This window comes from Cheilinus undulatus, linkage group 5, assembly GCF_018320785.1.
Source record: "Cheilinus undulatus linkage group 5, ASM1832078v1, whole genome shotgun sequence".
In the NCBI taxonomy this organism is placed as follows: domain Eukaryota; kingdom Metazoa; phylum Chordata; class Actinopteri; order Labriformes; family Labridae; genus Cheilinus; species Cheilinus undulatus.
In genome coordinates this window covers 51,908,782-51,932,350 of record NC_054869.1, presented here as the reverse complement: position 1 = coordinate 51,932,350, position 23,569 = coordinate 51,908,782, and the positions used below count along the sequence as shown (strand labels likewise).

The following is a 23,569-nucleotide window of genomic DNA, read 5'->3' as shown; positions in this document are numbered from 1 at the left end:
GGTGAACATCAGAACTCAATAATAGCTTGGCACACTTTTTACCTTCAAAATGATGTAAGTTTTACCAAGTGGGCTAGCACCAGTGCTACTGATCCAACACACATACAATGAAATCTGCAATAAATCCAAACTAGTGAGGGCCTATTCTCTGGGGTTTTACAGGGGCCCAGCCAATTCTTTGGGCAGACCTAATGTAAGTCAGAGAAAAGCCAGTAAAATCTGAGAAATTTCACAATTTACAGTAAAATTCCCCTAGCTGAAATGGCCATATGATCAGCAAGGTTTTACTTCTGGTTGGTAGCAATATTGCTGTAATACAGAGTAAATATTGCTTGATATATAAAAATATGTTAGTATTTTTTCTGCATTGGAAACAGAGTGGTCCTTTTGACCATATTTTGTAGAAGTATGGATACGGATAAACTTTTTGGCCCTGGAGGGAAATGTGTCATGGACAAAAGTTCAACTTAGCTGCTCACAGTCAGTACATAAAAACATAAACCAAACAGACAAAAACCTGCCTTTAATATTGCACTGTTTTCACTGTGATAAGCAGATAAAGATATATTGCACAAACAGCTTGATCTACTGTCCAATGTCTTTCTAATTGAGACAGAAAAAGCCTAAAAATAAATCCTAAAGAAAAAAAGAATACTTTGCGCTGATAAACCAGAACCCAACACATTTAAACTGTACAATCTGTCTCATCTGGGAATCATTCCCAGGATGTAAGATAGAACTCTCTTCTAAATCTGTCATTTTTTTCATCTTTCCAGGTTTTGTGAGTCTCCCTCCAGTGACCCCGAATTGTCAGGGGGGCGTGGCCGAGGGAAACGGATGCGAATGGCCATGGCTGAGCGGCCCTGCATTGAACCGGCCCCTGCTACCAAAGTCAGAGGTTTATCACAGCACAGGAGCCGCGGAGGCGGCGTCGCTGGAACTGCTTCTTCCATCCACAGCAAGGGACGGAGAGGAAGCCTGAACCTCATCAACAGCAACTGCCGAGCCCCTCCTTCCTTCTTCACTGTGGATGAGGTGAAACCGACCAACAGCACCTCCTCTCTCTCCTCAGGGAAGCGAAAGAACAAACCGCCAGCTGAACTCGACCTCAGCTTGGTCTCCTCTGAAGACATTAAAAATGGAAACGGTAAGAGGATCCGAGCCAAATCCCGCAGTGCCCCATCCACACCACAGGGAAAGTCCGACCCCTCGTTCATGGACCCCGGAGGAGGTTGTGCCTCCTCACCACCTCCCCCACCCATCCTCATCGACTGCCCACACCCCAACTGCACTAAACGCTACAAGCACATCAACGGCCTGCGCTACCACCAGACACATGCACACCTGGAGGCTGAGGAGCAGAGAAAGCCAGAGCTAGAGCCCTCAAAGGATGGCGAGAGTGAGGATCGTCTCTCTGACTGCGAGGACAGTTTGGCTTATGACCTCCCTGAAACAAACAACAGCGGTAACGCCAACAGCTCCTCCAAGAAACCTGCTCCTCTTTACAAGGTGACCACAGTGGGGTCTCCTAAGAACAGACGGCTGCTCCTTAGTACCGACCACAGCCCTACCGCCAACTCCAAGACCAGAAGAACCTCACTGCTAAAAGATGGCCTAATCGATGACCTTAGCAATCTGCCCATCATCTCCAACATGACTGTGGTCCTTGAAAACTGCATGGTTCCTGACAGAAACTCCACTGTGGAGATGCCTAAGCTTGAAGCTGAAGGTTTGATCGATAAAAAAGGGGGTGCCTGTGACAAGGGCAAAAAGGCCAACGGGAAGGTGGACAAGTTGTCCAAGTCACGAGCCAACCGACTGATTGCCCCAGCACCTGCTCCACCAAAGCTGATAGCCATACCTAACACAGCATATCCATCTGGTACAGCGGACAGTGCTACCTCACAGCAGCCCTCACCAATGGCAGCAGTAGGCCTGACCAGTAAAAATCTTCCTTTGAAACCCATCAAACCAAAGCTGAGCATTGTTGTTGAACCGAACCTGGTCAAAGCTACCCTGGTAACCTGCAGCAAAGAGACCAGGAAGAAGGAGAAACGGAGGCTGAAGGACAAACATAACAAAGACGTGCCAACCAGGACGCCTAACGGTGACAATGGGTTAAAAATGGAAGATGGTGGTGGGAAAATGGGCATTAAGGAAATTTCTGGAAGCCTTCTGAAGGAGCACCTCAGTAAGCAGGATGTAATGAATGGACTCACTGAGAGCCAGGAGAGCAGGATGGCTAGCATCCGAGCTGAGGCCGACAAGGTCTACACCTTTACGGACAACGCCCCCAGTCCTTCCATTGGTGGAGCATCCCGCCTTGACTCAAGCGGTAGCTGCTTGATAACAGCGGACAGCAACAGTAAGAATAATAGCCCCGCCTACTCTGACATCTCAGATGCGGGGGAGGATGGAGGATCAGACGGAATAAGATCCAAGCCTGGCTCCTCTGCTTCTACAGAGATTAGCTCTAACTGTAATCACGGCAGCTCTGGTAAAACACCACCCACAGCATCTGCCCCATCATCAAAAGACCCCCAGTCCCCTTACTACCACAGCTACGACCCCTACTACCTTCAGGGGTACATGCAGTCGGACCGATCCAACAGCAGCGGCGTTGCTTTCCACAAAAACTCTGCCCTCGATGGCAAAGGCAAAGACAGAAAGGAAGACGTGAAAGAGGACGACAAAATCTCCTCGCATGAGTTCTCAGACTCTAAGAAAGGCGACGGGCCGCCTCAGTCTCAGCTCCAGCTGGCAATGAGTCAGACCCAGACGGCTTTGGCCCAGTCGCTGTACTATGGCCAGTACTCTAGAGGACTCTACATGGACCAGAAGCTGTTACTGGGCTCCAAATGCTGCGACCAGACTCACAGTGGGAAGCAGAGGGCCGACAGAGGACAGGGGGTGAGGGACGGTGAGGACGATAAACATATTGGGGGTTCAGCTGGTGGACCGGTGCTAGGTAAAGGTCCAGATGGTGCTAAAGGTTGCTGCCCCAAGCCAGTGCTGTCCTACGTGGAGATGAGTGAGAGGGGAGAAAGGGGACAGAGCCTGGGCTTAAAGGCAGCACACGGTGGCATGGTGGACCAGCACCAGGTCTCGATGAAAGACTGTGATGACATCAAGTCATCATCCTCTTCCTCTTCTTCTTCACTCCACAACCAAAACAGTCAGACAGATCTGGACTCAAATGTTTCCTTTTCCAGTGTAAGTTTCTCCCTCTGTCTATAACCTGCCGCCGCCGCCGATGATGATGCTGTTGTTGGTGTGCTTTAATGACTGTTGTTGAGTGTCTCAAAGAGATTAATCACTTATTGTGCACAGCCAAACTAGTAGGTGCTAACAACAACGACCATGTGGCTTCTGTGGTGCTGTAGCTCTATAGATCCAGTGTTTTAATGTTTAGAGTAATGTCAAATATGTACCTTTAGCTCTAAATGTTAAAGAAGGAAATATTTCTAATACGTTAGTGTTGGTTTTGATATGAGCTGCTTTTTCAGAAAGCTTGTACATATTTCTAACCATGTCATTTCATGATGCAGTTAACCGCTAACTCTAGCTTTGCTGGCTCGTGTATGAATGAATTGAATGAAAGCCGTAATTGGGAGGTGGATTTTTTCCTTTCAGTTTGGCCCTAAATTCTGCAGTTGATCATGTATGAGACGTGTCTTCATTCGTGTCATTGAGAGGGACACCACAATCCTCACATCCCACCTGTGAATGGCCGCCTGCTGTCGAAACGTCGTCATCCTTCATCAACATCACACCCAGAGCCAGTGATAGATGGTCTGTCTATGGTTCTGTTCACTCAAGTGCACAGTGTTTCCTCTATAGTCGTTCAGCAGCGGTGGGCCGCCGCTGCAAGATATTTTCCAACCCTGCTTTAAAGAAAATGTACCAATGACAGTCATGAATTAGCCTAACGTTCTCTCCAAAAACATTAGATTTTTGAAATAGACATTCAGTTTAGACTTTGCAACTCGCCATAGAAATAAAAACTGGGACAAAGACTTTGACCGAGGTTGAACTGAACCAAAATGACTCCCACCCACCACTGTTAACTAAGAATTATAGGGGAAACACTGCAACTAGCACCAACACTTGTCCCCATCGATCTAGCCCTCAGATGGCCCGGCCTGGGCTCACTGCCTGCCTCACAGCAAATACTCAGAGCTACAGAGTCAGCACGGGGAGGAGGCCGAGGAGGGCGAAGTAGACAGGGGGAAAGAATGGGGAGCGACCATGGAGCCTGCCGGGGCCAAGATGACCTCAGCAGGAGTCCCTGGTGGAGAGAGGGGAGGGGCCCTTGGCGGAGAGGCCAAAAAAGCCAGGATCCACGGATCCCAGGATCTCCCGCCCATCATCGACGAGGAGGACTCTGACAGGCTGGAGGGGCTGGATGATTCAAGCCAGGAGCCAATGGGAGGGCTCTCTGAGGAATCCCAGAGCGCCCGGGCAGCAGTGTCCCCTCCCATGACCCCCCAGCAGCCCTACATCCAGTACCAGCACTCCTCCTACCAGCCCTACCTGTCAATGTGTGAGAGTGGTGGGGGCTCCTACAGAGGTGTGTCCCCAACCCTGATCCACAACTACCCAGGTAAGAGTCGGAGCACAGAAGTGGGTTTATATGGGTCGTCCGCAGTCATGTGATGCTGATGACGTCAGATTGGAGGCAGGAAGTGAAGATCAGCAGTTATGAATCAATGTGAATGGAAAAAAGTTAGTCTGTTAAAGCTCTAGGTGGCGCTGCATATGGGGTGGAGCTCCATATCACTAATGACTTTGTCTTACAAACCTCCTACTACACATCTAGAAGGGAGACAGGAGTCTAGAGGAGCCTAGTATGGAGCTAAGAGATGTAGCCTCTTTAACAGCTTTTCTCCTTCATTTTGTCATAAACACACTTTTAATGAAAACGCTGGTACACTATTGACCAAATAAACCTTGTGGAGTGAGAGACTGAGTAATGATGCGTCATTCACCATTTAGCAGGCTCTACAAAACATCTCTTTAACAGTAGCTAGCTCCTGTTTTAGAGCCTTTCATTCATTTTTGTCTTTGTTTAGTCCACATTTAAAAAGCCAAACTGGTTCCAGGTTTTATTACCGAGCTGAGCCAATCAATGCAGATCTCTTATAAGTAGTGATGCACGGTAAGTATTTTTTTGAACCGACACAGATAACCGATAATTTCCTACTCCTAATGGCCGATAATAACTGATATTTTTTTTTCAATTGTGTGATTTTAAAAAATAAGTTGATTGCATGTATTTATGCACATCTGGGGGTAAGAAAGGGTTAATATGTAGTGAGCAAAGATATTTATAACTAATTCTAACCGTCATTATCCCCTTTCCCCTTGGAATAAATTCCAAATGTCATATCTGACATTTCAATAAACTAAACAAGGATTCAGCTGACTCATGTCAAATCAGACTTAAAAAACAAATGATAGGCTGTCATGCTTAACAAATGGAGATGTTTTGGTGTCTCTTTTTTGTTTTTGTTGCATAAGTCAGAAATAGAGCTGATGTTTACATAAAGATTAGGATTAGAGCAGGCAGGTATACGTCTATGAAAGCAGCGGTGGATCAGGAGACTGTCAGAATGATTTGTCATTATTAGCATTGCCTTTTGGCTCTGACGAACTTCCTGCAGTTTTCAGTTTCAATCAGCACTCGGCCTCGTCTTAACTTTTGTCTAGGTCCTAATGCTCGCGGCTAACGCTAGCGGCTACTGCCGCTTCGTTTTAACGTTGTTAGGATGATGACTTTAAGTGACTTTAAAGGCCAGTCGAAGACTTCTTTCCACGCTTCAGGACCTTTGCAGGGCAAATTCTACACACACTGTCGTGTTATCCTCCCAGTAAATACTGAATAACTTCACCATGTTGTTAGCTCTTAGCACAGAGGCCGCTTCTCTTCTTCTCTGGTGGTTAACAGTGGGTCGTGTACTGTGGTACCATCTACTGTTTCGGAATGTGTAGTCTCGTGAGAAAGAAAACAAATGCCTTTATTATCGGTGGATTTCATTGGTTAATATTTTATCATCGGCAAAATTTAAATATGTAAAATATATGCGTTATCGGCCAATAATTTATCGGTGCCGATAATTATCGTGCATCCCTACTTATAAGAGATGAATTTCCCATCACAACTACAAGGCTTGAGGAACATCAGCTGTGGAAACACAAGATCAGGTTTTACTGAACCAAACCAGAGCACTTGGTGGAAACAGACCACATACGAGCACTGTCTGACACAGCTCATCCAGACCTAAGACCAGTATTAAAACTTGTTAGATTCTTATGAAAAGGCTCATCACCTAAGAATCTCAGATTAAAGAGGTGTTAACAATAGTGGCAAAGTTGTATTTTCCATTCACAGCCATGGTTTCTACAACAACAACAAAACAATTGAAGTAATAGGTAAAGAGATCTCTGCATGTCTAATCTGGGCTCTAAATACTGGCTGCAGGCACACTTGAGTTCCCAACACACCTGTTGGCAGTTATCACTAGCAAGAGATGAAGTTGCAGTTGCATCCCTGACCACCAGATGCCGCCATTTAGGCAGCATAGAGAGAATTCACAATAACCAGTTACCAACAGGCAGCTTGAGGGCCACATCAGGCCCCCAGCCTCCACTTCAGCCCAGATTAATGCATACTTACATTTTTGGCCACTTTTTGCCTGTTTTGCTAGTTTTTTACCTATTTTGCCAATGTAAACCCATTTTTGTTGCCACATATCACCTATATTTGCCACTTTTAACATACATTCGACATTCGTTTAGCCACCTTTTTCCAATTTTTGCCACTTCAACCCATTTTTCCATTTCTTTTTGACACTTTTAAGTCAAAATTTTGTCACTTTTAAAACATTTTTTGCTACATCTAACCCATTTTTTTGGTTTTTGCCCAATTTCATCTTATTTATTTGAGTGTATTTTACCAGCTAAGCCTCAGTGAGACTACAAATCTCAGTTAAAAGGGTGTTCTGGCCACTTTTATCTCATTTTTGCCACATTTTGACCTTTTTTGTGAGTTTGAACCATTTTTGTCACCTTTTGTCCCAGTTTTGCCATGTCAAACCTCTAATTGCCTCTTTTAACTCATTTTGCCTCTTTTTCATACAACTTAAATCCAATATTTGCAGCTTTTTAAATTTTTTTGCTTCATTTAACCCTTTTTTCCATTTTTTTCCCACTTTCATCCCTTTTGGCCTCTTCTTTTTTTTGTTCATTTGAATTGATTTAACCAGAAAAACCTCACTGAGATTAAAAATCTCATTCACAAGCATGTCATGACTGTTTTTAACTAAATTTTGCCACATTTTGACCCATTTTTGAGTGTAAACTTTTTTTTGTTGTTTTTGTCCTATTATGCCACTTTTCACAATTTTTGTTGCTTTATCTCACAGTTTTACAATGTTTTAATTATATTTGCCACTTTTAATCTACATTGGACTTCGTTTAGACACCGTTTTCCAATTTTTGCCCTTTCAACCTATTTTGCCATTCCTTTTTGCCACTTTTAAGCCAAAATTTGTCACTTTTAAAACATTTTTTGCTACATTTAACCCATTTTTCCAGGTTTTTCCCCACTTTCATACATTTTGCCCCCTCTTTTAATTTATTTGAATTTATTTAACCAGAAAACGTTTAACTCATTTTTGCCACATTTTGACCTATTTTGTAAGTGTAAACCATTTTTGTTGCTTTTTGTCCCATTTTTGCCACATATAACCTATAGTTTCCTCTTTTAACTCATTTTGCCACTTCTTCTTGCAACTAAAATCCAGTATTTACAGCATTGTAAAACTTTTTTTGCTATATTTAACCTTTTTTTTTTCTCTTTTTTTGTCCACTTTCATCCCTTTTGGTAGAACTGGGCAGTTAATCAAAAAATAATCAAAATTGACATTTAGAGCCAATAACTGAAAAAAACCTGACATGTCAATTATTTCATTTTCTCCCCTTATAATGTCTCTCTCTACTAATGCACCACCCCCTACAAACAAACGACTAGCTGTGTAGTTACATGATAGGCTGCCAGGTAGTTTCATTTCAGCTGTGTATTTTGATTTCAGTTGTCTCAATAAATAACCATTAATTGTTAATCTCTGCATGCTCCTCAGTTATTCGTTTTAACACTATGAAAATATTTACAGACCAAACAGAGTTAGAGGCTGGGGGATAGAATAATTCTTCATTAATTGTAATCGAGGTAAAAAGCACAATCAATCATGGTTTTGATTTTTGCCATAATCGCCCAGCCCTACCTTTTGGACTCTTCCTCTTTGTTCATTTAAATTGGTTTAACCAGAAAATCCTCACTGAGATTAAAAATCTCATTTACAAGCATGTCATGGCTGCTTTTAACTAAGTTTTGCCACACACCTATTTTGTGTGTGTAAACCATTCCTGTTGCCGCTTTTAACCAGTTTTTGTTGCTTTTTGCCAGTTTTGATATATTGTACCTATAATAGCCACTTTTAATTTGACCTGTTTTATGAGTGTAAACCAATTTTGCCACATATAACCTATATTTTCCCTTTTAAACCCATTTTGGACGCTTTTTTGCCACCTTGGCCATTTTTTTACACTGTAACCCATTTTGTCAAATCTTTTTGACATTTTCGCAGCTTACTGTGATTTTTTATGCCATTCTTGGCCACTTTTTGCCCATTTTTCCACTTCTTCCTGCCACTTTAACCATTTTTCCATTTCTTTTTGCTATTCATTGCCACGTTTTGCCCAATTTCCACACTTTTCCTACTACTTTAGCCCAGTGGTTCACAACCTTTTCAGCCCGTGACCCCCAAAATGCCAGAGACTGGGGACCCCCACTGTACCTGAGGGTGGTGGAACAGCCATGAACATTCAAGAATAGTCATGTGGAGACAAGGCCGCCCATTAGGGGGGATAAATGGGAGAGCGGTGATATTTATACTTCATATTTGACCTGAAATTTAACCACTTATCAAAGAAACAGATAGCGTTTTTAATCTTATGTATTGTAAATAGCCTTCTTAAAAATGTAAATCACTTTTGTTAAAAAAAATAACTCAAATGGGTTCAAAATAGCAAAAAAAAGGTTAATAATGGCAAAAAAATAAAATGGTGGAAAAGGAGGTAAAATTGGATTTTAAAAGTAGAAGAAATGGGTTAGACGTGGCAAAAATGATAATAAATTGCAAAAACAATAAAAACGCAAAAATGGGCATAAATAGCAGTAAAGGGGAGTTAAAAAGAAGCTGAAAAGGCTTCAAATGGGCAAAAAAATGGGTGGAAATTTCATGAAATGGGATGAAAAATTGATATAAATTGGCAAGAAAGTGTTAACTGAGAAAGAATAAAACGCAGATATTGGCAGAAATTGGTTAAACTGGCAAAATGGGCATATCAGATAGTGAAATGTGGTTAAAATGGGGAAAATCTTGCATAAAAGTGGTAAAATGATGTTATAAGTGCCAATAATGGGTCAACAGAGGCAACATTAGGCTTAAGTGAAAAATGAAACAGAAAAAAGTGGTGGAAAGGGTTTAAAATGGGGAAAAAATAGGTGTTAACTGGCAAAAATGTGTTAGAATTGGTGGGGAAAAAATGATGAAAATGGGTTAGAATTTGTGTAAGGTGGAAACAGCATTATTCAAAAAATATTCTTAGTTTTTTGTAGGGAATCTGGAGACCCCAAGATTGAGAACCACTGCTTTAGCCCAATGTGCCACTTCTTTTTCACCTGTTACCATTTTTGCCAGCTTTTTCCACGTTGTTTTTTTTTTTTTTTTAAAGATTTATTTTTGGGCTTTTTCATGCCTTTATTTGATAGAGGAAGGACAGTGGACAGTGGGGAGAGACATGCGGTAAAGGGCCACAGGCCTGATTCGAACCCGGGCCGCCCGTGTACATGGGTAGCACCTTAAACCACTCGACCATCTGCGCTCCCCAGCTTTTCCGCCTTTAACCCATTTCATGTCTTTCTGCCATTTTTTGCCAATCTTGGCAACTTTTTGCCCATTTTTCCACTTCTTTTTGTCATTTTTGCCTGTTAACCTATTTTATGCCGATTTCCACTCATTTTTGCTATTCTTGGGCACTTTTCACCCATTTTTGTCTTTTTTTATGATTCCTTAATTCTTTTCCATCAAGTGGGAAAACCTCAGTTTGTTCTTTATTTTCTGGCACCCTTGCATCTGTGCACATTATAGCCTAGCCATGAACTCTCACATTATCGTCCTAATTATTTAGTTCAGTGTCCCATTCACATTTTAAGATCACCAGTAAAAAGATAATTCCATTTTAGGAAAAGGGGTTTACATTATTTAAAAAGACGTTGTTGTACTACAGCATGTATAAATCAAATTATTTTCTTATTTCTTTGATGAGAGTAGTTATTGTTGAGGTTAAAGAAAAAATATCGTTCTCAGGTCTTAACTTTACAGTGGACCATGATTTTGCTGACCTCCATGGGCCCCCAGTTTGACTGGACCCCTTATGGACAGCCTAGGATACCAGTGTAACACCAAACTCTGATTGACCATAACTCTAAAAACAACCCCCAGCTGAACAGAGGGGGCGCTCTGCTGTCTTGTTACATATTGTTAAAGGGACATGAGGTAAAAGCTGGTATTGAGCTTCAGTCTGCCTTCAACATGAAGCATCATCTAGTTTCTTCCCAGCTCTTTAGTTTCTGTCTCTCTAAAGTCTCTGTGCCTGTGCGTGAATGTGTCTTTGTCTTCGGCTGTATCTGTGTTTCTGTCCGCCAGGTTTCCACTATCCTCTGTACGGTAAGACGGCTGGAAGGGAGGAGTCAGAGGTGACTCCTCCCAGCAGAGGGGGGGCGGTGAACAGCAAGCAGAGCGGTGATTCCTCCTCGTCTTCAGCCATGGAGCTGCTGCAGCAGAGCCATCAGTACCACGGAAAATCTCCTGCTGTGAGACTCCTCTTTCCTGTCACATGCACACTGATGCTCACAGCTTTAGTATCTTATAGAAATTAACAGGACAGAAGATGGTTAATGATCATGACAGACACAACAGTTACAGGGTTGCTCCTGTTCTAGTACCTGAGCCACAAGTGTATGTTTTTTAACCCTCAGGCCCTCCTAGAGCCCTTTAAAGGCTTTTTGATTGTATTTTTTATCCTTACTTTGGCAGTTATCATGCTAAGAGGATGATATTTGACAAAGATGTTCAGTGTTTAATGCGAAATTTCATTATCCACACTGTGTTGGCAGAATTTTCCCCTGTGTAGACAAAAACTCACACTCTCCCTCCTAAAGCCCTTTTAGGCCTCATCACTTATTTTCATTCTACTGCCACTGCAATACAGAAATAAGAAATCCTGTTAATTCCTCTGTAATTCAATCATTCAGAGGTAAAAATATTTGCACACCAAAAAAATGCCACCAAATTTCACGATTTTTCAATGTTTGTAGAGAGGCATTGTGGGAGATGATGACCTTGTTTGAACTGATAGGATATATCAGTGACTGTAGGCCAGTGGAATTATTTATTTTAACTAAAACTACATTAGGTGTTTTCTATGGATGTCAGAGTCTGGTGAAAAATTAAAGTTATGAAAATAAATTCACATTTGCTATACATGATGAGGACTGGAGTTAGGGACCAAAAATTTTTTTAAAGTTTTTTATTTCATGTTTAATATTTCTAAATATATCCAATGCCCTAAAAGGGCTTTAAGAGGAAGAGTGTGATTTTTTAATTTTTTTTTTTTATTACACAAAACTTAATAGTACATCAAAATCAGTGTTACTGCTACTCATTGACATATCCAAGACTGATAATCCCTGCACAAAAAAAATCTGCTTTGCATTTTTCAAATAGAAAATAATTCATTTTTTTGTGTCAGAAAATGTGGCATCATGTAAATAAACTGGCATTTATAGAGTTAAAATTATGAAAAATAGTACACATCTGCTATACATGACGAGGACTGGAGTTGAGGACCAAAAATATAAAAAGAAGTTTTTTTCATTCATTTTTAATACTTTAAAATATATCCAATGTCCTAAAAGGGCTTTGAGAGGGAGAGTGTGACTTTTTTAAAGGAGGGCCTGAGGGTTAATAACTTACAAGAAACAGAGGTTTTGGAGTTGCACCGTATTTCCATGCCAGCCTCGTCACACTCAGGGAAGGAAGCTCAAATGCAGTGATCATTTGAAACCTGTATGTTTCAGGTTGGTTGTTATGTGAATATCAAGATTATGATGTATGTGATTATTTTTATTTCCTTACTAAAAATGACCACAAAGAAAATGAATACTGAAAATCCGGATCAGACCAGACCAGTTAAAAATAAAAAGAAATAATATGCTCCCTCCAAATTAGAGTTCATTTTAGTTTTTTGGCCCATTCCAAGTAAACACTTATTTCTATAGCTTATGTATTTTAAAAGCCCAGCTAGGGACGGGCATAGTACAGTAAATTAGCTCTGCCTACGAATGCTGTAGTGTGTGGCAACGGTTTACTTGCTTTATACTTGTTCCTATACAAATAAACATTATATGAAATAAATAATAAAAAGGATGGGATAGAAAAGGCTTTTAGCAATCAAATACTGCATTTGATTTCAAAAATGATTCTTTAACACTGATAAATTATAAAGGCCACTCTGAAAACTGAGGAGCTTCTGTTCATTTTTGAGAAAATAAGAACAGTAGAATTTTTGAGATTCAAAAGCTGTAAAGTTACAAGAAAAAACTCAAAATTTTTGAGTTTAATTAGTTGTCAATTTTGACTTTTTAAAACCCAAAATTGCAAGTTTATAAAGTCCTGAATGTACAAGAAAGCAAACTGAATAAGAGTGGTTAGGTAGCCCCAGTTCTTCTAAGTCTAAATGACAGTAATAATGTGATTATTCAGGGCTAAAACCACAAATGCAACCCAAATCCCCCAAAAAGTTGGGACACTGTCCAGAATGTAAAAAAAAAAAAAAAAATCAATGATAGTAAAATTTCATAAACCCATATTTTATTCACTATAGAGCATAAAAAAACATATCAGATGTTGAAACTGAAACATTTCCTATTTCATGAATATTCGCTCATTTGATGGCAGGAACACATCACACAACGTAGGGACAGGGAAACAAAGGCTGGAAAAGTAAAATTTGGTACTAATGAAAACAGCTGGAGGAGCATTATGCATTAGGCTAATTGGAAACAGGTGAGTATGGCTGGGTATATAAGGCATTTGAGAAGGGCAGAGATTCTCAGAAGTAAAGATGGGCAGAGGTTCTATGTATAAACACATCTCAAAACTGTGCAACAATTTCAGAAAAATGTTCCTCCATGTAAGACAGGAAGGACTTTAAATATGCCACCAGGTTTTGTTTCCACATTAAAATATGATCAGACTCTCGGTTGCGGTTCTTGTGTATGGAATTTAATTGGGTGTGGTTTTCTTCAAAGCTATTTTTATTATTTAAAATAGCAAATTTTCCCTTTTTAGAACTACACTTTTTTAAAGCACCCCTAATACGCCACGGTCAACACTGACGGGAAACAGCTGATTTTTTTGAGCTCACACAAACAATAACGATGAGGTTGTTAAGACTATTGAAAAAGAGGAAGGAATCAGTTAAAGAGTGTAAAGCTTGATGTGTGTTCATCTTTTCTTCCAGCCTGGTGAGAAAGGTTCCCCTGAGGGAGAGAGAGAAACAGAGAGAGAGAGGAACCACGTGTCCTTTGCCCGACACCTCCACACACACCATCACACACACCTGGGTATGAGCTACAACCTGATGTCAGGACAGTACGACATCTACCAAGGTACGGCCTCACGCTGAGCACACAACGTTTGGGACTGAGGGTTCACTCACACTAGAACATCTGCACTGATTCCAAGCATGCTTGAGCATATTTCATTTGATGGAAGAGGTCGGCTTTGGTACGGTACAGCTTTTGAGGGGTTTGGTCATTAAATTAACCCTTTATTTACATTAAAACTAGACTAATTAATCATTTAAAAAATTAATAGACATAAAGCTAAGTATTTATATACACCTACAGTGCCTTAAAAACACTACACATCACCACAAACACACCATCCCCACTATGAGCACGGTGGTGGCAGCATCATGCTCTGGGGATGCTTCTCAGCTGCTTACTTTTAATAGGCACTGTATGATAACTTTATTTTGATCCCACTTTGCCCTGACACTGACACTAGCTGATTCAAGATTCAAAAAGTGACAGACGTGGAGGTTAATAACTGAAATTCAACTGTTTTACATTTACATTTAAATGGTGGAATTTTCAGATACACAGGGTAGACATGATTCCCTTTAAAATACTCTAAAACAGTATTACTCAACCCTGCTCAACCAAAGGGCCAAAGTGTTAAAAAATACCTTTGCAAGAGCCACAATAAAAGTGGTGAAAAGTGGCAAAAATGGCTTAAAGTGGTGGTAAAATAGTTAAAGTGGGGAAATGGTGAAAAAGCGACAAAGAAGTGGCAACAAAAGGGTGAAAGTTGGCAAAAATGGGGAGAAAAAGTGGCAAAAATTGATTAAAAAATGAGTCAAAGGTGGAAAAAATGGTAAAAAAAAAAAATTAAAATGTGGCAAAAATGAGTAACTAAAATGGGCAAAAGTGGCATTCCATGGCAAAAGGCAGCATAGATGTGCAAGAAGGGGCAAAAAATGGCAAGAAGTGGAAAAAAACATGGAAAATAACAAAAGCAAGCTAAACAAGGCAATAACTGGTGAAAAATGGCAAACATTTTTTAACAAAAAAACAAGTTTCAGGTGCCAAAATTAGTCAAAAAATTGTAAAAATGTGGCAAAAATGACTGAAAAGAGACTGAAATAGACAAAAGTGGCAAAATGCCCAAAAACTGGCAAAGAACTGGTGAAAAATTGGCAAAAATGGGGAGAAAAGTTGGCAAATTGATTAAAAAATTGAGTCACAGGTGGCAAAAATGGTAAAAAAAAAACTTTAAAAATGTGGCAAAATGAGTGAAAAGAGACTAAAATGGAAAAAAATTGGGAAAAAATGCCATTCAATTGCAAAAGTGGAAAAAATTGCAACTAGCAAAAAGAGAACAAAAAAGAAAAAACTGGTGAAAAGGAGTAAAAGAAGTGGCAAACTTGGGCTTAAAATCAGTAAAAATAGATTAAAAGTGGCAACAAAAGGGGGGGGGTTGCAAATAAGGGCAATGGAAATATACAAACAAAAAAAATAAAGGATGACAATTTAAGCAAACTGTAGAAGAGTGGGAAACAAACTGATTAATCTTACTTGCAATGGATAATTTCCAAGTTTAAAGTTTCCCTTTTTTAAGTTTTTCTTTTTTTTGGAATAATATTTCAAATAAAGACATAAAAGAGCCACAAATCATCACAAAAGAGCCACGCTTTGAGTATCACTGCTCTGAAACTTTATAAACGTACCAGGCAAACCTGATGGAAGTCCAGTACGTTAGGTTTTATGAGTCAGATTTATGAGTCAGTCAACATTTGAAGACATTTCTGTTGTAATGTTTTATCACAGCTCATTCTTCGTTCTTTCTTCTCATTATTAAAGGTCTGAGCTCCAGGTCGCTGGTCTCCAGTCAGCAGGTGTCAGGACACTCCTCTACAGGTGAGGACAATGTACAGGTGCATCTCAAACAATTACAACATCATAAAAAAGTTTGTAATTTAAAAAGTAAAATGTCCATATATTCTAGATTTATTGCACAAAGTGAAATATTTAAAATATTATTTTTTTTGTTTTAATCATAATTGTTCCAGCTTACAGCTCAAGACAAGCAAAAATCCATTATCTCAAAATAATACCATATTACAAAGGCCAATAAAAGGACTTATATTACATGTTGATATATAATCAATGTCGGCCATCTGTAAAATTATGTTAGTTTATCTCTCAGTACTTGGTTGGAGCTTCTTTGCATGAATTGAATTGAAGTCCTGCATCTCTGCTCGTGTCATGAGCTGATCAGTCTGTGGTCCCTTTGGGGTGTTATGAAGCCCAGGTTCCTCTGGTAGCAGCCTTCAGCTGGTCTGGATTGTTGAGTCTGGTGTCTCTCATCTTCCAGAGATCCTCTGTGGGGTTAGGTCAGACCCATCAAAGCCTGTAATACCATGGTCAGTAAACCAGTTTCTGGTAGTTCTGGTTTCACTGAGGGCACCTGCCAAGTCCGGAGGTGGCAAATATACTCACATTCTGTAACTTAGTCGAAGCCTAGGTACTTGATACGTGTCCTCAATTATTCCCAAAGATTTATAGGAAATCTTTCTGGAAAAAAGCCTGAAGATTTTTACCACAAATTTCATGAAAATTCCTGGAAATTACAAGCAAATTACCCCAAATTTCAATCAAAATATCTAATCAAATTCACAAAAAAATACAAATATATTCCATGGAAGATATCCCCCAAAAAAATCCCCCAAACATCCAAACAGAGTCCCTAAAAATTCCATGAATATTCAGGAAAATGTAAAGGAAGTTCCCTACCCAAATTTCCAATAAATTCCCCAAACCTGAAACATAAATATTTCAACATTAGCTCTCTGTAAAATTTCAAAGATTCTTTTGAAAATACCCCAAAATGTCCTCAGTATTTCCCAAATACAGTGGTGGAAAAAATTTTTCGGACACCCTTAAAATTTTACACGGTCTCAAATATTATCATGAAATATTTGTGGAAACATCTATTTTTTGATTCAAAAGGTGTGGCTGCATTAGAAAGACAGGAACAAATAAAAATGATTTTTTTTGTTTATTGTTTACAAGAAAACTAACAAAACTACATTCTTGACAGTTTCAATATGTCAGTTCTCAACATTGTCGGTATCAAAGTCAACAATAAATTCCCAAAACTTAAAAAAAATCCCAAGTTCTCATGAAAGTTCCAAAAAAAGATAAACATTTCAACATTGGCTGTCTGTAAAATTCCAAAGATTCCTTTAAAAATATCCCAAAATGTCCCTCAAGTATTCCCCAAATGTTTCAGTAAATCTTTCTGGATAAAGTCTAAAGAAGCACATGACATTTTCACCAATAATTCCATGAAAATTCCTGAACAATTCCAGGCAGATTCCTCTAAAGTTCAAAGGTAAAATAACTAAAAACATCTAATCAAATTCACAAAAAATTACAAATAAATTCTGCCAAAATTCTATGAACAATTTCCAAAAAGAAAATCCCCCAAACATTCAAACAAAATCCTCTTAAAATTCCATTAAAGAAATAGGAAAATGTGAAGGAAGTTCCGTACCCAAATTACCAATAAATTCCCAAAACCTAAAACATAACCATTTCAACATTAGATCTCTGTAAAATTCAAGATCACTTTGAAATTACCCCAAAATGTCCTCCAGTATTTCTCAAATGTTTCAGTGAATCTTTTTGGATAAAGCCTAAAGGTACACATGACACTTTCACCCAAAAAAAATCCATGAAATTCCTGAGAATTTTCAGGCAAATTTACCAAATTTCAAAGCAGATATCACTTAAAATTTTTAATCAAGTTACTAAAAATTCTAATAGATACAAATAAATTCCATGGAAAATGTTTCACCAAAATCCCCCAAACATCCAAACAAAGTCCCAAAAATTCCTTGAAAAATAAAGGAAATTCTCTACCTATTTTTGGAATCAAATTTCCCAAGCTAAAAAAAAAAAAAAGGAATCCCCAAATTCTCACGAAAGTACCAAAATTTCTGAAAATTCAAAGCGAATTGTCAAGAACATCCCAGGCCAATTACTTAAACTTTTATGGAAATTCTGGTCAATCATATCAAAAATTCTAACAGCAGGTTTTTCTACTGTACTGTAGGAAAGCCAACATGTAACTGTCCTCATACTGTATGTGTACACAGGGTTTCAGAGGGTTAATGCCCATCAGAGTCTGGAAACCTCAGAAAAGCTTCATGCTAATTCAGCTTCATCAAAGGACCAGTTATGGTCAAATGGAGACGTTCCCTTTAATGAAAAATACAACACAGAGTGATCCACAACATACAGCTGTGTAGAGCTGAAACCCAGACAGACAGGTTGCTGAATTATCCACAGCTTTTCTGATTTCCTCTCAGTCTCTGAAATGATTTGTCTCGTCTGAGCTGAATATTTCCACCATCTCTCTGCTCACTCTCACATTGTTCTCTACATTTGCATCTTATGAATTGAATTGGCAAAATTGTCCTTTCATGAGATGCAAACGGAGCAGAATGAGCCGGAGATTGGTCCGTCTGCTGGATCAATAAATAAATATCTAACGCTGGTCTCCTGAGACAGAGCGCTCTCTGATATTTCTGCATTGTTGTCTGAGTTTTCATCCAGCGGATCATTATCTAATCTGCAGCGTTTGCTTCACATTTAGACAGTCCAAAAAGCTCCGCCTTTGTTTGAAAGTGTGAGATAAAGTAGAGGAAGCCCGGCAGACAGTTAAACAGCATGATGTGATGATTACCTGTGATTTTCTATAAATGGTTATCTCAGTGAGATAGAGCAGATTACAGAGGAGATGCTGACAGAGACAGAACAGGAACTACTGGAGTTTAAAAATCCAGTTAGAAGCTGGTAGAAGCACGACTGGGGTTGTCTCAATCCTCCTTCCTGTCTGATGGCAGCTTACTCGCCATTACACCCCTCAGTTATTGGCATGAACATGCCTGCAAGTTCAAGACATTTCAGTGCAAAAATTCTGCATGTCTTTAATTTGTAATTATGGCCAGACTTCCTCTTAATATAAACTGGAAGTTCAATGTTAATGCTGGTTCTCTCAAAAGTCTAAAGTACAGTCATGGACGAAAGTATTGGCACCCCTGGAATTTTTGCAGAAAATACACCATTCCTCCCAGAAATTGTTGCAATTACAAATGTTTTTGCTATACACATGTTCATTTCCTTTATGCTTTGGAACAACACAAAAAAACTGAAGAAAAAAGACAAAATTGACATAATTTCACACAAAACTCAAAATATGGGCTGGACAAAATTGTTGGCACCCTCAACTTAATATTTGGTTGCACACCCTTGGAAAAAAAACAACTGAAACCAATCACTTCCTTGGACAAGCTTCTTACACCTCTCAACTGGAATTTTGGACCACTCGTCTTTTGCAAACTGCTCCAGGTCTCTCAGATTTGAAGGGTGCCTTCTTGCAACAGCAGTTTTAAGATTTCTTCATAGGTGTTCAGTGGTATTTAGATCCGGACTCATTGCTGGCCACTTAGAACTCTCCAGCTTTGTCTCCAACCATTTCTTGGTGCTTTCTGAGGTATGTTTGGGGTCATTGTCCTGCTGGAACACCCATGACCTCTGACGCAGACCCAGCTTTCTGACACTAGGCCCTACATTGTGGCCCAAAATCTCTTGATAGTCTCCAGATTTCATGATTCCTTGCACACAGTCAAGGCACCCAGTGCCAGAGGCAGCAAAACAACCCAAAAACATCCTTGAACCTCCACCATGTTTGACTGTAGGTACTGTGTTCTTTTCTTTGTAGGCCTCATTCTGTTTTCTGTAAACAATAGAATGACGTGCTTTTCCAAAAAGCTCTATCTTAGTCTCATCTGTCCACAAAATGTTCTCCCAGAAGGATTGAGGCTTACTCAGGTACATTTTTGCAAACTCCAGTCTGGCTTTTTTATGTCTGTTTGTCAGCAGTGGGGTTCTCCTCGGTCTCCTGCCATAGCGCTTCATCTCATTCAGATGACCACGTATGGTCCCAGCTGACACCTCTGCACCCTGAGTCTGCAGGACAGCCTGAATTTGTGTGGAAGTTGACTGAGGATGTTTATCCACCATTCCAACTATCCTGCATTGCATTCTTTTGTCAGTTTTTCTCTTCCGTCCACGTCCAGGGAGATTAGCCACAGCTCCATGGGTTATAAACTTCTTGATTATGTTACGCACAGTGGACAAAGGAATTTCAAGATCTCTGGAGATGGTCTTGTAACCTTGAGATTGTTCATATTTTTTTACAATTTTGCTTCTTCAGTCCTCAGACAATTCTGGGCTCTTCTTTCTCTTCTCCATGTTTGGTGTGACACACACAGGCACACAACACAAAGGTTGAGTCAGCTTTTAGACATTCTAACTGGCTTCAGGTGGGATTTTTATTTTGCCAGCACCTGTTACTGCCACAGGTGAGCTTAAATGAGCATCACATGCTTGAAATAAAATGATTTACCCACAGTTTTAAAAGGGGGAGAATCATTTTGTCCGGCCCATTTTTGAGTTTTTTGTAAAATTATGTCAATTTTGTCTTTTTCTCCAGATTTTTTGTGTTGTTCCAGTGCACATAAAGGAAATAAACGTGTATACCAAAAACATTTGTAATTGCAACAATTTCTGGGAGTAATGATGTATTTCCTGGAAAATTCCAGGGGTGCCAGTACTTTCATCCATGACTGTATGTTCCCAACAGTGTGTGGTCTGTGTTGATAAACTGTTTCAATGTTCTAGAAAGGTCTCTAAAAAGGTTTTAAAGGGATCATACAGCATTAATCTGACCAAACCTTTAGTTCTGACCCAGTTTCCTGAATTGAAAGCCTGTCATAAGACTTCATGTTTTGTGTTTTTGTCTCCAGACAGTGAAGGGAAGAAGTAGGACCATGTGACCACGTCTCACATGAGGAACGGCAGATTTATCAGACATCAATTCCATGGTGTTGAATAAGCTTCGCCTCGCTGAGAGGCAGAGAACTGAAATAAAAGAATTAACCTCTTCATTTCTTACTGATGATCACCACCTGTTTTATAAGACGTCAGATGGACAGGAAGCAGAAGGGCGGTCTGGAGAGATCCACGTCCGGGACTTCTGAAGATTTCAGTTCTGCAGGATTTTACAGAAGCAGAGCGGCGCTGAGGTGTTGCACATGTATCGTAGTGTAAAATGATGGTTTGACTGAATGTACTGATGACGACTTACTTTACCCCAATAGTGTTGGTCATTTTTTTAAAAACTCCTGTTGGGAAGCAGCATTAGGAAGCTACAAAGTCTATTATCCTCCTTATTATCCTCCTGATTATTAAAGTGCTCCTCCTCCATAGTGCTGACGCTACATTTGTATTACTAACCTGTACTTGAGCGTAACCATGTTGATTGTATTGTCTTTATGTGAGAGTAAACCTTCACATCGACCTGCCCGGTGCCATGTAGGAGCCCAGTGGTGTAAATATTCTGTACAGATTCATGGCAGAGCACTAACGCTTTCTATGTCGACCTCCATCAGCGTGCAGGGAGCAGCGGGCAGCGAGGGAAAAATACACCCACGAGTTTTAATTTAAAGCTAAACCCAGTCCAGGGTGTCTTCCTGTGACTGGATCCTAGTCCTCATGTAGACGTGTATAAAAGGGGGTTTTCCTCCTCATAATCCCGTCTATACATGCCGTTTTAAAAAACATCTTTTAGTATAATTCTCAGTAAAGATCACTCACTCACAGACACCATCAATGTTCTTAACATGAGAACATTTTTCCCCGTTCTTCTATAGCGGGGTGTCGAACTCAAGGCCCAGGGGCAAAATCCGGTCCGTGGTACAGTAACACCTGGCCCGCAAGATCATGTAATTTTATTAGAACTGGCCCAGCTGTATGAGGTCTGCAGATTTCCTCCAGTACAAAGATGTTAATTTAACCCTGATTAGATACAAAGTATTTCATTTCATATTTTCAATTTGCATTTCACAACTTACACTTATAATTCTGAATTTTTATTTCAGATTTTGACCTTTTAGAGCAGAGATGTCAAACTAAACCACAGCAGGGGCCAAATTCTGAATTTGGGTCCAATCTGAAGGCCGAACAGGGTCAACATTTAACCCTAAAGTGTCAACCTCATTTTCACCAGCATTGAATTATGGGGGCAGAAAAACCTTGATAATAAATGATTTTGAGATTTAAAAAAGTAAAAATGGTAACTTTAAAGGCTCAAAATCTGAGATAAAAATTCTAACTTATTAGCTCAAAAGGCATTTAAAGTCAAAATCATGTTTTTAAAAGGCAACTATACAAGAAAGAAAGTTTAAATCTTGATTTTTAATGGTCAAAACATGAGATTAAAATGTGAAATCATGAGTTTTAAAAGTCAAAATATCAGATAAACTTCCAAATCATCAGTTAAAAATGTCACAAGCAGAGAAAAAATTAACTTTTGAGTTTTACAGGTCAAAATATTACTTAAATTTTAAAATTGAGGACACAAACGCCCAAATTAAGCGGTGAAAGTCAAAGTAAGGAGCTAAAAGGTCAAAACGTGAGAAAAATTAATCAAAATCGTGAGTTTAAAGTTGAAAATATTACTCAAAAATTCAAGATTGAAGATCTAAAAAGGTAAAAAACAAGATAAAAAATGTGAATTGAAAAGCTCAGAACCATAACTTTGCCTGATAACTCTGAGATGCCAAATTAAGAATATGAAATGAAAACAGAAATGTATTTTCCCACATTCCTGGCTTTTTATCTATTTTAATTTTTTTTTTTTTTTTTTTTTTTTTTTTTTTTTGTATTTTCATGACCTAACAAGGATATTTTAAATCATCAGGGTTAGGTTGACATGTTTAACCTGGAGGAAATCTGCAGACCAGTGGTCCAGTTATAATAAAAATATGATATGACCTGGCGGGCCAGGTACAACTGTACCACGGGCTGGATTTGGCCCCTGGGCCTTGAGTTTGACACCCCTGTTTTAGACTCACAATTTAAAATTTAAGTCATGTTTTTAACTTTAAATCTCATGGTTTTGAATTTTATCTCATATTTTGACCTTTTAACCTCTTAAGCGCTACCTGGACCAAATTAGGTCCTGCTCGCTTTGATCCAAACAAACTTGCTCTGTGCACAAAAATAGTCATGTGACACATCAAATTAAACAGAAGAAGCTCAGCTACAAGCCCAAATAAACCATTTTTACCTCCACCACATCCAACTCAAAAAGGACTCAAATCAATGACCACATATCAAAGTGGCCGTAGCGCTACATAGCCAGAGCCTTCCGCCCCCTATGGGATGGTGCCTGTTACTGCAGACACAAACATGGGCTCATTTGAAAGCCTCTACTGAAAATTCCAGTCATGTTTCTGCAGTTTCCATTTGTTTCAACGGTTTCTTTTAGTTTTCTACACTTCATTTTCTGTTGCTGTTTTTTTTTGTGTCACTGAAAATAAATCTGCTCCTCTCGGTGTCAGACTTTAGTTCCTTTGTTAGACTTCCTTTGAAAGGGAAATTTATGGAGGTCTGGGTGATTTGAGGGGGAAAAAAAGAACTCCATGATGCAGTGACCACCAATAGTGACATTTGAGTGAAAAAACGTTGATACCTGAGATTTTTCCAGTGGCAGAGATTTGGCCAAATTGGGCCAAATTGGGCCCAAATGGCACAAGAGGGGATTTTGGCTGGAATTTTTTTTAGCTAAAATCTCTCTTATTTTGTCCTGATAACCCTCTAGTGGCATGAAAGTAGAAAGAGGTAATGTCAAAATGTGGTGCTTTGGCCTACTGGAGATTTTTGGACTTCATCTGCATTATTTCTATGAGATATATGCTAAAATTGCAAAAACAGTTAGTCGAAAATGAAATGTTTCATTTGCCA

General features: G+C 39.4%; 1 protein-coding gene across 1 annotated transcript in view; it reads left to right on the top strand.

Moving 5' to 3' along the window:
* znf608 (zinc finger protein 608) overlaps window positions 1–21,452 on the top strand; it is an 85,200-nt gene extending 63,748 nt beyond the window's left edge. Inside the window, exons 5-10 of the mRNA XM_041787454.1 lie at window positions 777–3,213; window positions 4,126–4,603; window positions 10,773–10,939; window positions 13,651–13,798; window positions 15,554–15,610; window positions 20,569–21,452. Coding sequence (XP_041643388.1) covers window positions 777–3,213; window positions 4,126–4,603; window positions 10,773–10,939; window positions 13,651–13,798; window positions 15,554–15,610; window positions 20,569–20,588 — 3,307 coding nt within the window. The 3' untranslated portion in view covers window positions 20,589–21,452. The remainder of the gene's footprint in view (window positions 1–776; window positions 3,214–4,125; window positions 4,604–10,772; window positions 10,940–13,650; window positions 13,799–15,553; window positions 15,611–20,568) is intronic.
* The last annotated feature ends 2,117 nt before the right edge of the window (window positions 21,453–23,569 follow it).